Source organism: Taudactylus pleione, unplaced genomic scaffold (assembly GCF_031769625.1).
Source record: "Taudactylus pleione unplaced genomic scaffold, aTauple2 ptg000003l, whole genome shotgun sequence".
In the NCBI taxonomy this organism is placed as follows: domain Eukaryota; kingdom Metazoa; phylum Chordata; class Amphibia; order Anura; family Myobatrachidae; genus Taudactylus; species Taudactylus pleione.
In genome coordinates, this window is record NW_028284406.1 from 2,673,259 (window position 1) to 2,686,176 (window position 12,918).

At 47.0% G+C, this 12,918-nt stretch overlaps 1 protein-coding gene across 1 annotated transcript; it reads right to left on the reverse strand.

The window, feature by feature from the left end:
• Window positions 1-634: 634 nt before the first annotated feature.
• DPM2 (dolichyl-phosphate mannosyltransferase subunit 2, regulatory) lies at window positions 635-5,761 on the reverse strand. The gene is made up of 4 exons (XM_088458188.1): window positions 5,657-5,761; window positions 5,290-5,379; window positions 3,461-3,563; window positions 635-2,170 (listed from the first exon to the last, which is right to left on the reverse strand). The coding sequence occupies exons 1-4, from the start codon at window positions 5,657-5,659 to the stop codon at window positions 2,112-2,114; spliced, it is 255 nt and encodes an 84-aa protein (XP_088314314.1). The 5' UTR covers window positions 5,660-5,761; the 3' UTR covers window positions 635-2,111.
• Between the last annotated feature and the right edge of the window lie 7,157 nt (window positions 5,762-12,918).

Below are 12,918 nucleotides of genomic sequence, written 5' to 3' on the forward strand. Positions count from 1 at the left end.
TGGTATGTCGATGGTACTACCTGAAATGTTTAATACATTATACAAAAAAAAAATTCCATTAGCATTTTATATCCCAAATGAAACTGTCAGTATTGTCAGAAAGTGCAGATTGTATATATCATAATGAGCTTTATTTCTAGGGGGAGCTAGTCAATTATTTCTGCTTGCAACCTCCTGGAGTGCGAGCAGATACCTGCTGCCATCCAAAGTGGGGCTTTTGGGTGCCTTAACCTGATCACGCTTTTGGGATTAGCCTCTTTACGCTGTTAATCCCCTACATTTTAAGCGCAAACATCCACGATTAGTGATGGGAGCCCAGTGGTACAAACAATTGAATAGCTCCTGTCAGTTTAGATGGGAGCTGTGGTGACAAAAAAAAACAACTTTTTGAGACAGGATAGGTTAGTATTTTTGTACTTGTAGACACCGGTGTTCAACTTTTTTTTATGTATTTTTTTTTTTAAACCCAAGTGTCAGTGCACGAAATAAATGGCATATCGCACAATTAGAGGAGCCCAAGAAAAAAAAAAAAAAAATTATGGCGTCCCAACCAAAAAGTATGAGGTAAAATCTCATCGCCTGAAACCTCCCAGCAGCGTATCAGTGGCCATTTCTCATACTAGAGGAGACATTACATTATTCTGTTTTTTTTTTTTAAAGGATTTTATTTGTGCTTTTTTATTTTTAACAATGAACAAAAGGAGGTCACACACCACAAGTATAAAGCAAATAAGAGAGCAACACAGGCCATGAAACTAAACCCACCATTTCCTAAAATCTCATATGGAGATCTCCAATTGGTCGACTGTTCAGTCATCCAATCAGCACAGCAGAATAATTCACCAGCACTGGGAGGAAGGTCTTTCACAATTTATGCGGGTTCGAAACAACCACTGCTGTTCTGCTATTTCTGGAAGGAAGGGGTGGACCTAACCTTTCAGAAACACTTTTGTTGAATCTTTCTGCACATATATAAGGTGGAGCATCCGATAACTGTCCTAGATTTCTGCATGGCAATAATACTCCTATAATAATAACCTGGAATGTATGAAGAATGTCCAGCGTCGTCAGTTTCTGGATGGTGCTTTTCTGCACAGAGGATTACAATGATCAATGGTTTTCATTACTGGGTTTGGGTTTAAACTATAACGTAACCCCAAGTCAAGCAGCTATAAGGAAAGCAGTACTTCACAAATCACTCTTTAACTTCCTATTTCCATATTAACAAAAGCGATCTTGCTGAGAATGACCACTTTCTTCTCAAAGGCTACACTGACGCTAAACTATTGCATCAAACATATAGGGGCCTATTCAAATAGACCCCGCGCCTATTTACCTCACGGGGAAAAGCTCTGGGTTTCATGGCCAGTCCTATACAATTTCTGCTTCCCCACCCCATGCACGGTAAAACCGGAGGGTAGCGTGAGCCCATAGATTATATGCAAAGTGCTGGAATCTGTGGGTTTCCCAGCGTGTTAAATGCAGAGGGTGCATTTTACTGCAGATTTTTTTCCTTGCAACTCCTGAGGCTGAGGAAAAATCCACCCTCTGGGGTTTAGCCCGTGGGGTTCTCGAAGATAATTGAATCAAACAGTGCTGACAATTAGCAGCAGGGTAAAAAGAAAAATGATAATAATATAAACTATTAATCACAATTCAATGTAGAAAGTATTATATTCAGGTCATATCCACTGTAGGAGCATTTCTCTGGGACCTCAGGTATAAGTAGGTATCTGCTGGGCTTTCTAACGAGAACACAAATGAAGGCTGTACCACTGGCTGTGCGATTATGCCATTTTAAACTGTAGACCTGGAATAGTGAACTTCAGTCAACAACCTACATACATGCTGTCATAATAAAGTTCAACCACAAGGTGGCAGCATTTCTTTACCAAATTTTGAGACTGCAGGTGCAAAGTTTACACTAATGGTCGCGTAGCATGTTAGTGTTCCCTTGATAACGGTGTTCTGTGATGCTGTGAGAGCTCACGGGTGTCTCATATCCCATCATTCCAGGTGTGAAAGGAGTAATGTCACGAAGGATGTGACCAATTTGTCTTGGAACCTTGCTGGTCAAAGTCAGTCACTTCAAGCAGGGAATATTCATATCTTCACTGTGATTTCTTCTTAGGGCTACGACTTTTCATCATGACATAAGTCACAAAGATTCCTAAGGGAACAGACAGGGACAAAGCATAAATGGTATGCATACTGTACTCTCTAGGTAGGGCTGGCATATACAAATTGGGTATCCTGTGAGATATCCAGAGCAGGGCCCCCCCCTATACCACTGGAGAGAGGGGACATGAGTATTGTCATAGGGGGCGTGGCTAATGTCCAACAAGATCTGGCTGCTCTCATCCTCCTTCTCTTCTATGCCGACACTATACAGCTGAATAGCTTTGACAGATGGGAATGTGACTGTGCGGACCAATAGGAATCCGCAAGCTCTCTGCTTGTGCTTTCCTATTGGTCAGAAAGATCACGCTTGCATAGGCGGTGCTAAATTACAGCATGCAGTTCCGCTACAGAAACAACTAAAGAATAAGGCAGGCAATGGGAATTAAGTGTGGGTGTCTGTACCATGGGAGCCCTCAAAAACAGGCCTGGTTTCTATTAACACTCCTGCACATTAGGATGGTTGACACACTGCCAAACATGAGCTGTCCCCCTAGAAGAGACCACCTGAATGCAACAACAAGAGGGATGGATGCAGGCAGGAACGCAAGTGGACGGACACATGGCCTGATTCAGAGACGCTCGCTCTGACAGAGTGCTCGCTCTGAATCAGGGCCGGGCTTTTTTTTTTTTTTGGAGCGGCCTCTTGGCCGCTCGCATAGTTGTGGGTGACCACCCACAGCTATTGCGAGCGGCCAGGATGATGGTCGCGATGGTCAAGACCATCGCGACCATCGGGCTTGTGACGAGACCCTTGTGGTAGGGTCTCACCCATCGCAAGCCCCAGAGAGATTTTGGCTCTAACAGATTTTGGCTCTTCACTTGTGATGTCAGTGGGGCCGCCCCCAAACGGCAGGCGTTCTCATGGGAACGCCTCCGTTTGGGCAGCCACCCCCCCGGCCCGCCCACCAAAGCGGGCGTGCTGTCACTCAACATCGACAGCTGGTCCCCTTTGGTGCGAGACCCGGAGCGAAGGATTGCCCGTCGCTAGCCGGGTCTCGCGCATGCGCACGACGGAGCTGGCTCTGTCGTGCGCATGCGCTGTGGGCTACCATCGACCCGGTTGCGAGCGCTCAGCGCTTGCGACCGGGTCTGAATCGGGCCCATTATCATCCTCAAATAGGGGACTAGACATCTGCCCTGAGCTGTGAGGGTCCAAGCTTCCTGCCAGACTCAAACAATCGCCTTCTAACAGGAATCTGCCATCAGGATTTGCTCATTTATACTCAGTCTGATATTAACCTTGTATAGATTTCTCCCAATTCCCCAAAATGTGACTCACCTATAAGCAGCAGCAGAATGAGGGCCGCCAGTAAGGGCAGCAGCACAGCGTACTCTCTTGGCAGGAAAAAGGAATGAATCACATGCTCGCTGTCAATGAATGGCTGGAAACAATAAGAGTTTGCATTAAAGACAAAGCTTATTTTAGTGAATGGTCACAGATTACAACTGGCATTATCTATATACAGAAGTAAACACAGAGTATAATGTACCAACCTAGCAACTGGTCTGTGTGATAAACAACAGGCTGGATGAAAGAACTTTGGGCCTGATTCAGACCCGGTCGCAAGTGCTGAGCGCTCGCAACCGGGTCGATGGTGGCCCACAGCGCATGTGCACGACATCGCTCCGGGTCTCGCAAACCGTCGCTCCGGGTCTCGCACCAAAGGGGGCGTGCTCTCGATGTTGAGTGTCAGCACGCCCCCTTTGGTGGGCGGGCCGGGGGGGGGGGGGGGTGGAGAGATTCCGGCTCTGTTAGAGCCGAAATCTCTCTGGGGCTTGCGGCAACGAGACCCTACCACAAGGGTCTCGTCGCAAGCCCGTTGGTCGCGATGGTCTTGACCATCTTCCTGGCCGCTCTATGCGAGCGGCCAGGAGGCCATTCTAAAAAAAAAGAAAAAAAGACCGGCCCCCGATTCAGAGCGAGCGCTCTGAATCAGGGCCATTGTTTTTAATAGAGGGGTGTCTGACTACTCAGTCTTTCCGCATCAGTAGGTACCTCTCGTCTCTACTGTGTGCTGCTGGGGGATCCTGCGCCTCCCACTATGTAAATTTCAGTCTGTGGCTTCCTGCTGCCACCATTCCCCTCCTCACACCAGGTCACTGCCCCTGTCACATGCAGCCCTGTTCTTACAGACACTTCACTCATCTTCTGATATACTCTGTGCTGCTGGGGGACCATGTGCCTCCCACTGTGTAAGTTTCAGTCTGTGGCTTCCTGCTGCCACCATTCCCTTGCTCACATCATGTACCCCTAGTCACATGCAGCCAAGGCCGGACTGGCTATTGGGCACTTCTGGCATATGCCAGAAGGGCCAATGGCTTAAGGCCCGGCTCGAGGAGGGGGAAATGAATAGTCCCCCGCCCGGCTCTGGAATCACTGTAATATCTAGGAGACGGAAGGGGTGGAGACGTGGATGGGCCAGTGGCTGCTGTGCTGGGCCGGGGAAAGACAGGGGCGTGCTGCGAGGCCAGCCCCCGTGACTCGCAGCACGCCCCTCTGAATTTAACCACGCACCCCTTCACACGCAAGTGCAGGGTGGACTGCCAGGGCTGAAATACAGCCCCAGTCCGTCCCTGCATGCAGCCCTGTCCACACTAACACACCACTCATCTCCTGATATACTCTGTGCTGCTGGGAATGTGCTCCTTTCTGTATGTATGTTTCAGTCTGTGGCTTCCTGCTGCCTCCATTCCCCTTCTTACATCATGTTACTGCCCCTGTCACATGCAGCCTTCCTAACACAACACTCATCTCCTAATATACTCTGTGCTGCTGGGGGACCCTGCTCCTCCCACTATATAACTCTCAGTCTGTGGCTTCCTGCTGCCTGTCCAACATCGATGGTGGAGAACTATCAATCAATGGTGGCTAACCATCCATGCTTAGGTTGATGGCCATCTCAGTCATTTACCCAAGTAAGCAAGGAAGTGCAGAGCTGTCTGGCCATCAGTTACTTATAAAGATCCCCTTCTTAAGTATGGACCTCTCCAGCTGTTACAAAATCTAAAAGTCCAAGAATTGATGTGGTTGACAGGGCAGCGGGAGCACCACACCAGGAGCCCAGCAAAGGCATGCAGGCACTTGTAGTTCTACAGGCAATGACATACCAGGCAAATGACCCACACTGTGTAATACCCGAACAGGAGGCTGCTGAACGCCACCAGCCCGGCCCCCGCCACCCGATCACTTCCAGTCGCCTGAAACGAAACACATAATGATGGTGAGCCACAGACAGGATTATATTATATCATTCATATGATCTTATAATACTGCAGGGGTATTCAATTTGTGGAACTACAAATCCCAGCACGCCCTGACAGTCTTAGCATGTCCTTAATAGCCAAACTGTGGCAGGGCATGCTGGGATGTGTAGTTCCACAGCAGCTGGAGCGCAACATGTTGAATACCCCTGTTATACTGTATTATATTATTATAACCATCATCCCATCAGCCTGGCAGCAATCCCCGGCTCACCATGGCCGCTCCACGTCACCGGACTCTTCCGGGTTACTCCCCCTCACCAATCAGAGGCCGCAGCCAGCGCGGTGCATCGCGGGAATTGTAGTCTTGTCCGTGGTCACGTGTGAGGTTTGGAACGTTCAGCGCTTCCTCAGCCAGCAGCTGCATAGAACGTGAGGTTTCTTGTTGCTAGGTTACTGGGAGTGCGCAATGTTCTATTAACCCCATAAATGATAATAAATTGCATTTTTCCCTATTGTTGCTCTTTTTATCTGTCATAAGCCTGCAACGTGATCCCTTTCATGCAGTACAATATGCTCTCCTAGCTTCTCACTAAGGGGCCCATTTATCATCAAATATTTGCGGCTTTTTCCCCGAAAACACCCATTTTCAGAAGGTAACTGCAAATACTTAGTATCACCCCCAAGTCTGAAGGAGGGACTGCAGCAGATATTGCCCATACCTGCTGTGATCCCTCCATCCCCCATAGAAACCGCGGCCGCCAGATTTATCAAATCCCAGAATTACGGAGATTGGCCCTCTTAGTGAGAAGCTAGGAGAGCATATTGTACTGCATGAAAGGGATCACGTTGGAGGCTTATGACAGGTAAAAAGAGCAGCAATAGGGAAAAATGCAATTTATTATCGGTTATGCAGTTAGCGTAAGCCGAGGAATAGACTGCTAGAGGCGCTGTAAGCGCATATAAAACGTGTGTATCTTTTTGGAAAGTGTCCCTACATCATATAAAAGTCATAGGCCCTGATTCAGAGTTGGGCGCAATGTCAATGTCGGACGCAGTGAAGCAATTTTTTGCCACTGCGCATGGGTTACACTGTGCACGTGCAGCGATTGATTAGCGATGACAGACGCAGAGAGGACAGGTAGAGACCATTTGGGGGAGGTAACGGGGGTGGCTGCAAAAACGTAGGCGTGCCGCCACTATTTTCTGGGCGTGTCCTAATCTGAAATCGCGGTTGCGAATGCAGCTGCCTCCACCTCTGAATCAGGCCTATAGTTACTTCTGAGAGGCGTATGTGTGTTTTTTTGGGTTGGTCTGTCAGAATGTAGGTGTTGGCCTTCTTTGCAAACAGCCAGAATGGGCCACAGTGTGGGCAGACTGGCCTGAAGCCGGGTACACGCTGGAGCGATGTCGGCACGATATGTAGTTTCCGGGCGAATCGGAACGACATACCGGCCGGATCGCTCAATGTGTATGCCCGATCTGCACGCTCCCGCGGGCGCATGCTTTATCGTCTGGTAGGGCCGAGCTGCACGGCCAACCGGACGATATCGCATGGAGCGCCGTGCAAGGTGATAAAAGGCGGAACGAGAGATCGTTCAGGCCTTTTTTACATCGCTCTGATGTGTAGTGCGGATACGATATATTGGCTGCCATATCGCCTGGGTACACATTGTCTAGTGTGTACTCAGCATAATCCTGCATTCTGAGAGGGGGGGTAAAAAGCCCTCTAGGGACCAATGCCACGACTATGCCCCCTGGTGCGTGTTCTGTGGCGACACACACCATAGGAATCTGCACCGTTACAGGTCCGCCCTCCAGTGGCCACACCCCTCAGTACCCGCCCAATGTCATGGTGTCCATTTTGAGCTGTTACCCATAAAAAGTTGCTCGCCTCTGACGCAGGGTTGAGAGACTCTCTACTAGAGAGAAGGTAGAGAGTCTGAATCCTGCCTCTGAGAGTTTAGAACAGTTTTACTTTTGAGCTATCTAATGGGGGCTCTCCAGGCTTGCAGGGTGCCATTCTGGGCACCGAGGAAACCATATACAGGGGACAGCGCCAGTGCTTCCCCCTCGGCCTTGCACTTTGAGCAGTGGCATCACTTGCATACCCCCAGCTACAGACCCAGTCCTGGGTGGTCCTCAAACCAAACGTGCATTATGCCATATAGGCAGGTAGAGGTAAATAAAGGATGAGTTTGATAAGAACATAAATCTGTAGGCTTGCGTGAGAGTTTTAAATCTTTTCGTTACCAATCTGGAGCAGTGTACCCAGCTCCAGCAATAAAAAGGTTTTAGCAAAATAAAAGCTATTTCCTCCAAACTCGTTTAGCGGCTGTAATTTCCCTTCTACTTGTTTTATCTTTAATTTTATTATGTTTTATATAATCAGGCATTTCCTGGATGATTGTTTACTCGCCATGTGAATTCAAATAAAAATTTTCCATAAAACTTTAACCCTTTGTCCCATTATTCATGTCACAACTCTACTCCTTGATCACATATAAACTTTATTCACTAGGACTGTATGAGTTTTACATCTAACATTTGAGGGGGTCTCAATGGGCCCGTGCTGCTTCCCATTCTACAATGGAAGGGGAGAAGCACAGGTGAGAAATTGCGCACTGATTACTTGGGAAAATGCGGACCACGTCACATGATCACCCATCATGTCCTTTATCATTATACATACAGCAGGTTACATTATTGTATACTGTTTTCCCGCTAGGTTGATTTAGCGGGGCACCGCGCCCTGCCCTATTTCTGAATGGCAGAAAGCACCCTGCCCTATAGCGCTGAAACAGCCTGCGGGTTCTGTCCTCCACCCGCGGGCCGCAGTGTCCCGCGGGTGGGAAAATGGCAGAGCAGCGGTCAACGCCAGTGAATGGATGCTGGGAGCATGCGCCCTGCATCCATTCACAGTGACCTCAGCGCTTGGGGGCTGCCCGGCATGTCCGTAAGTGTCGGGCACGCCCCCAAGAGTGTCGAAAAAGGGATGCGTCATAAAAACTCTCTCCTTTTCATTGGCCATGCCCCCTTTTCGGGCGCGCGCAGAAGTGCCCTTGCTCTAGGTCCATCGCCCTGCCTGCCGCGGACCTAGAGTGAACACTACAGGACTATGGTGTATTCACTAGAGTGCATAATCTGATAGATTACACTACATTAATTATCATGTAGTGGTTTTGCCCGTGCTGCTCCCTACCTCTGGAACTCTCTCCCTCTCCCTATCAGACTCTCTTCCTCACTACCAAATTTCAAACTGGCTTACCAACCCACTTCTTCACCAAAGCCATCCAGCTCTCACTCTTCCTCACTGTCTCCCCCATCTGTGTCACCCCTGTCTTTCTGACCCTCCCCTTTAGACTGTAAGCTCTCACGAGCAGGGCCCTCTTCCTTCACATGCTTCTCCTTCCCTTACTTATACTATCACCTACACCATACTGCCTCCATACTGGTTGCTGCCTCACTGCTGCTTACCTGAGTATTATGACCACTGATGCAGCGATGTTTATAAACTATGACCCTCATTCAGAGGCGGTCGCAAGAAACGATCGCTCTCTCTGAATTAGGGCGGCCGCTTCATTTGTGAAGTGCGGCCTCCTGGTCGTTAGTTAAGCTGTGGATTACCACCCACAGCTTAACGACCGACCAGGTTGATTGCGACCATCGGGGCTTGTGACGAGACCCTAAGGTTGGGTCTCGGCCGCCGCAAGCCCCAGGGAGCTTCCTGCTCTGATCGAGTAGGAAGCTCCCCACTGACATCACTGCTGATGTCAGTGCAGCCGCCCACAAAACGGCAGGCGTTCGCTTGGGAATGCCTCCGTTTGTGTAGCCACCCCCCCCCCCCCCGCTCCGCCTACAAAACGGGTCGAGCTGTCGACCACCCCTTTTGTAGTGAGCTCCGGAGCGAGAGAAATTCTCTCTCACTCCTGGGCTTGCGCACGCGCAGTGCGGCCGCTGCGCGTGTGCAGGGCCTTAACATCGACCCGGTTGCGAGCGCTCAGCGCTTGCGACCGGGTCTGAATGAGGTCCTATATCCTTGCCCTGCATTGTTTTGTCATTTGTTCTAGCTCATTCTGTTTATGTACTTGTAAGTGGCTGTGGACCCCTTGTGGCACCATATAAAATGTATAAATAAAGGATAATATATTACCGCAGTTTTAACGTTGATGCATACGCCCCAGATGAGACTCAGATTTCATAATAGCATATTATTACAAAAGACATGTAAATCCTAAACAAGGCAGTAATGTACAGAGCAATATTCCACGTGTGCTAGGAATGAGGGGGCTGAAAGCAGAAGCTTCTCATGTGGAGCCTAATACCCCAGCATCTGCCCTGCAAGCACACTAACCTACCCAGCATGCTTAAAGACCATGGGAAGATATCCAAACAAACACGGGAGAACATATAAACAACAAGGCAATAGTGCCTTGTTGGAGCGGATCCCATGGACCCCAGCACTGCTAACCACTGTACCACCTAATATTGTCAGATCCGTCAACTTTGAATTTTAAATAAGCCAATTTTGCACAGAGATTTATTTAGATAGATCTAATTATACATACAGTTTGGTGTTTCTTGTCATAATTTTCCTGAGCTCTAGCTGCCTTTTAATCTAAAAATGGTACAACATGGCTCCATTATTACAACCTGATCATTATGTTTATTTTATGTCTTGGCTGCTATTTAAAGCTGAGCCGTGTATAGTAAACGCTTCTGGTCTTTAATCCTGTTACACCGGTGTACCTATTCATTTACTGCCCTGTAATTTTGGATAAATTTGAGAAGTTCCTGGTTTTATGCTGCAGAGGGAAACAAACGTAACAGAATCGCCCTGTTTAGATGTTTTCCAGCCGTCATCGAGAGTCACACTATGGAGCTCATTCAGACCCGTTCGCAAGATGCGATCGCTCGCTGGCCAAAAGGGGCTGGATATTTAAATAAAGCACTCGCACTGTGTCGTGTAAGGACGCCCACTGTGTGTTATCGAGCTACGGCAAAGTGCGCTCGCAAGTGTCTGAAGACGCCCCCTTGCCTCTCGCATCACACGTCATCTCTGGGAAATGTATGATTAATCAGGACCAGCGTGAGCCATCGGAGCAGCTCGCAATCCTTGGGGTTGCCTTTCCCCACCGCAAGCACTGTGATCAGCGCTGGCTGAAATACATGCAGGTGACGTGTACAATGACGCTACTTTGCTAATTATGCACGCCCTTTAAACAGCGTTTTGGGGGACTGACACGCCTGCGTTCAGGACACCACTCCCCCGTTCACAAGCACCTTCCCCTGTTACCACCCACAAACGGCACTATCTGTCACTCAAAGCAGCGACCTGATAGTGGCTTGCAAGATACCAAAATCAGATTGCAACGAATGGCTTCTGCACGCGCACTGCGATGGGCGAAAATCGCTAGCGAGCGATCGTGCCTTAGCGAGCGGGTCTGAATCAGGTCTGTGGTCTGCGGGAAATTATTTGATTACCGTTGATGGTAAAAGTATTCAACATCGGCCATAAACTATCAAAAATTATTTAGAATCATTGATGGACGTTGGCCATTCCTACCCCTGTATATGTCAATACATAAATAAATAAATAAGTAAAGTCTGGGAAAAAAATAAATAATACAAAGTTCCTGTTTCTTTAATTTACATTAGAAATCTGTGACATAAAGTCCTTAAAAACAAAATGAATGGAGTGAGGAACGGAGGTAATACTGGTGCTGCAGTCAGGGCCACCGAGGTATTGGAAGGGTCCTGGTACTGCTTGGGGAATAGCCTACAGAGGGAGTGTTGCTATGCTCGTAGCTCACAGCGGGGGCGTGTTTGCACCATCGCAGGGAGGGAGAAGTGTACCATCGGTGGTTGACCTCGATGGTATTAAACCATCGGCTAGTAACCATCAATGGTTTCATCCACCGATGGTCATCCCTGCTTTCATAATTGCCATGCTGCGGACCAATCAGGGAGTGGGAGCGGGACTTCACAGGTCATCTTGGGGGGCAGAGCTATGCTCCGTGTCCTGGCACACGAGAAAAAAAAAATCCTGTTGCCCTGTGCGATCAATGGCAAAACCATTGATCACGGTGTAATGATTAGCATTACTGCCTCACAGCACTGAGGTCATGGGTTCGATTCCCACCACGGCCCTAACTGTGCGGAGTTTGTATATTCTCCCTGTGCTTGCGTGGGTTTCCTCCGGGTGCTCCGGTTTCCTCCCACACTCCAAAATTATACTGGTAGGTTAACAAAAAACATAACCCTAGTGTGTATGTGTGTGTACATGTACATTTGGTAGGGAATATAGATTGTAAGCTCCACTGGGGCAGGGACTGATGTGAATGGACAAATATTCTCTCTGTAAAGCGCTGCGGAATATGTGTGCACTATATATTTTTTAGTCTACAAACGTGAGTTTGCCTGTTCTCAGACTCTACAGTATTACATTGAGCGAGTTTAAAAAGTGTTAGAGTTTACTGCTAAACTCACATTAACTAAACTTTCACCCTATTACATTTGTCCCTTGTTGTTTATTTTAAAGATTTTGATTTATTATTATTATTTTTTTTTTTTTTAACAATTTTTATTAGTATTGTAAGAGCAAATAAAACAACAGATTAATTTTGCACAGAATATACAAAAATAATACAGTCAATCTCAATTTTTAAAATACAAAATAGAAAATACAATAAAATATATTCAGAGATTATAATAAAACCGTAACAAGTAGTACAATTACTTTGAAAATATAGATCCAATACCATCTTTTTAATTATATGTCAACAAAATAGAGGAAAGGAAAAAACAGAAATGAAAATAAAAATAAAAAGAAAGAGGAAAAGACAAAATAAAGTTACTTTTTGATTAGTATAACGCAGTACACATTCACGAGTGTAAAAGAAACAGAGCTTGAATATCATAATACAATACACTTATTTATGTAAGATTTTGCATCAATGATCACAAAGTGTTTTCAAATATTTACATTATATATGTCACATTTTCCGGAGGGAGATAGTCCAAATATAACTCCCATTTCTTATTAAAAGGTGCAATCCCAAAAATGCGGCAGCTCTTATTTTCGCAGAATTTTCAATATGGGAGTCTGAGTCCTCCTTGGGCCCATGGAAACCTGCTCTGAGAGTCATGGTTACAGTAGCTAAACAACTTATCCTTAATTACTGGATCTCAAAATCAGCACCTACACTAATGGAATGGAAAATTGCGCTGCTGGAGGTTATTTATGCGGAGAGACGTATGGCTATCTTTAACATCGAAAGAGGGGTACGGATTTTTTCCAAAAAATGGGAACCATACATACAATGTTTACCGGTCCAGATTCAGAATAACATATGGAAAGTCTTTGATCACACGGAATGGTTTATGCTAAGAAATATCACTTAAAATACCCCTATTGGTGCTATTTATATGTAGCTCTCTGTGAATCCCCCCAGACAAGGTATCTCTCACCTTCTGTCAGTGATTCCCCCTCTATTTCTATTTCACCTTTCTTTCTTCTTCTGTTTCTTTTATCAT

Coding starts and splice junctions, on each gene's coding strand:
- DPM2 (XM_088458188.1), bottom strand. Junction 3,564..5,289: donor CAGTGTGGGTCATTTGCCTG/GTATGTCATTGC, acceptor TATTGTTTCCAG/CCATTCATTGACAGCGAGCA. Junction 2,171..3,460: donor CATTCTGCTGCTGCTTATAG/GTGAGTCACATT, acceptor CTGTTCCCTTAG/GAATCTTTGTGACTTATGTC.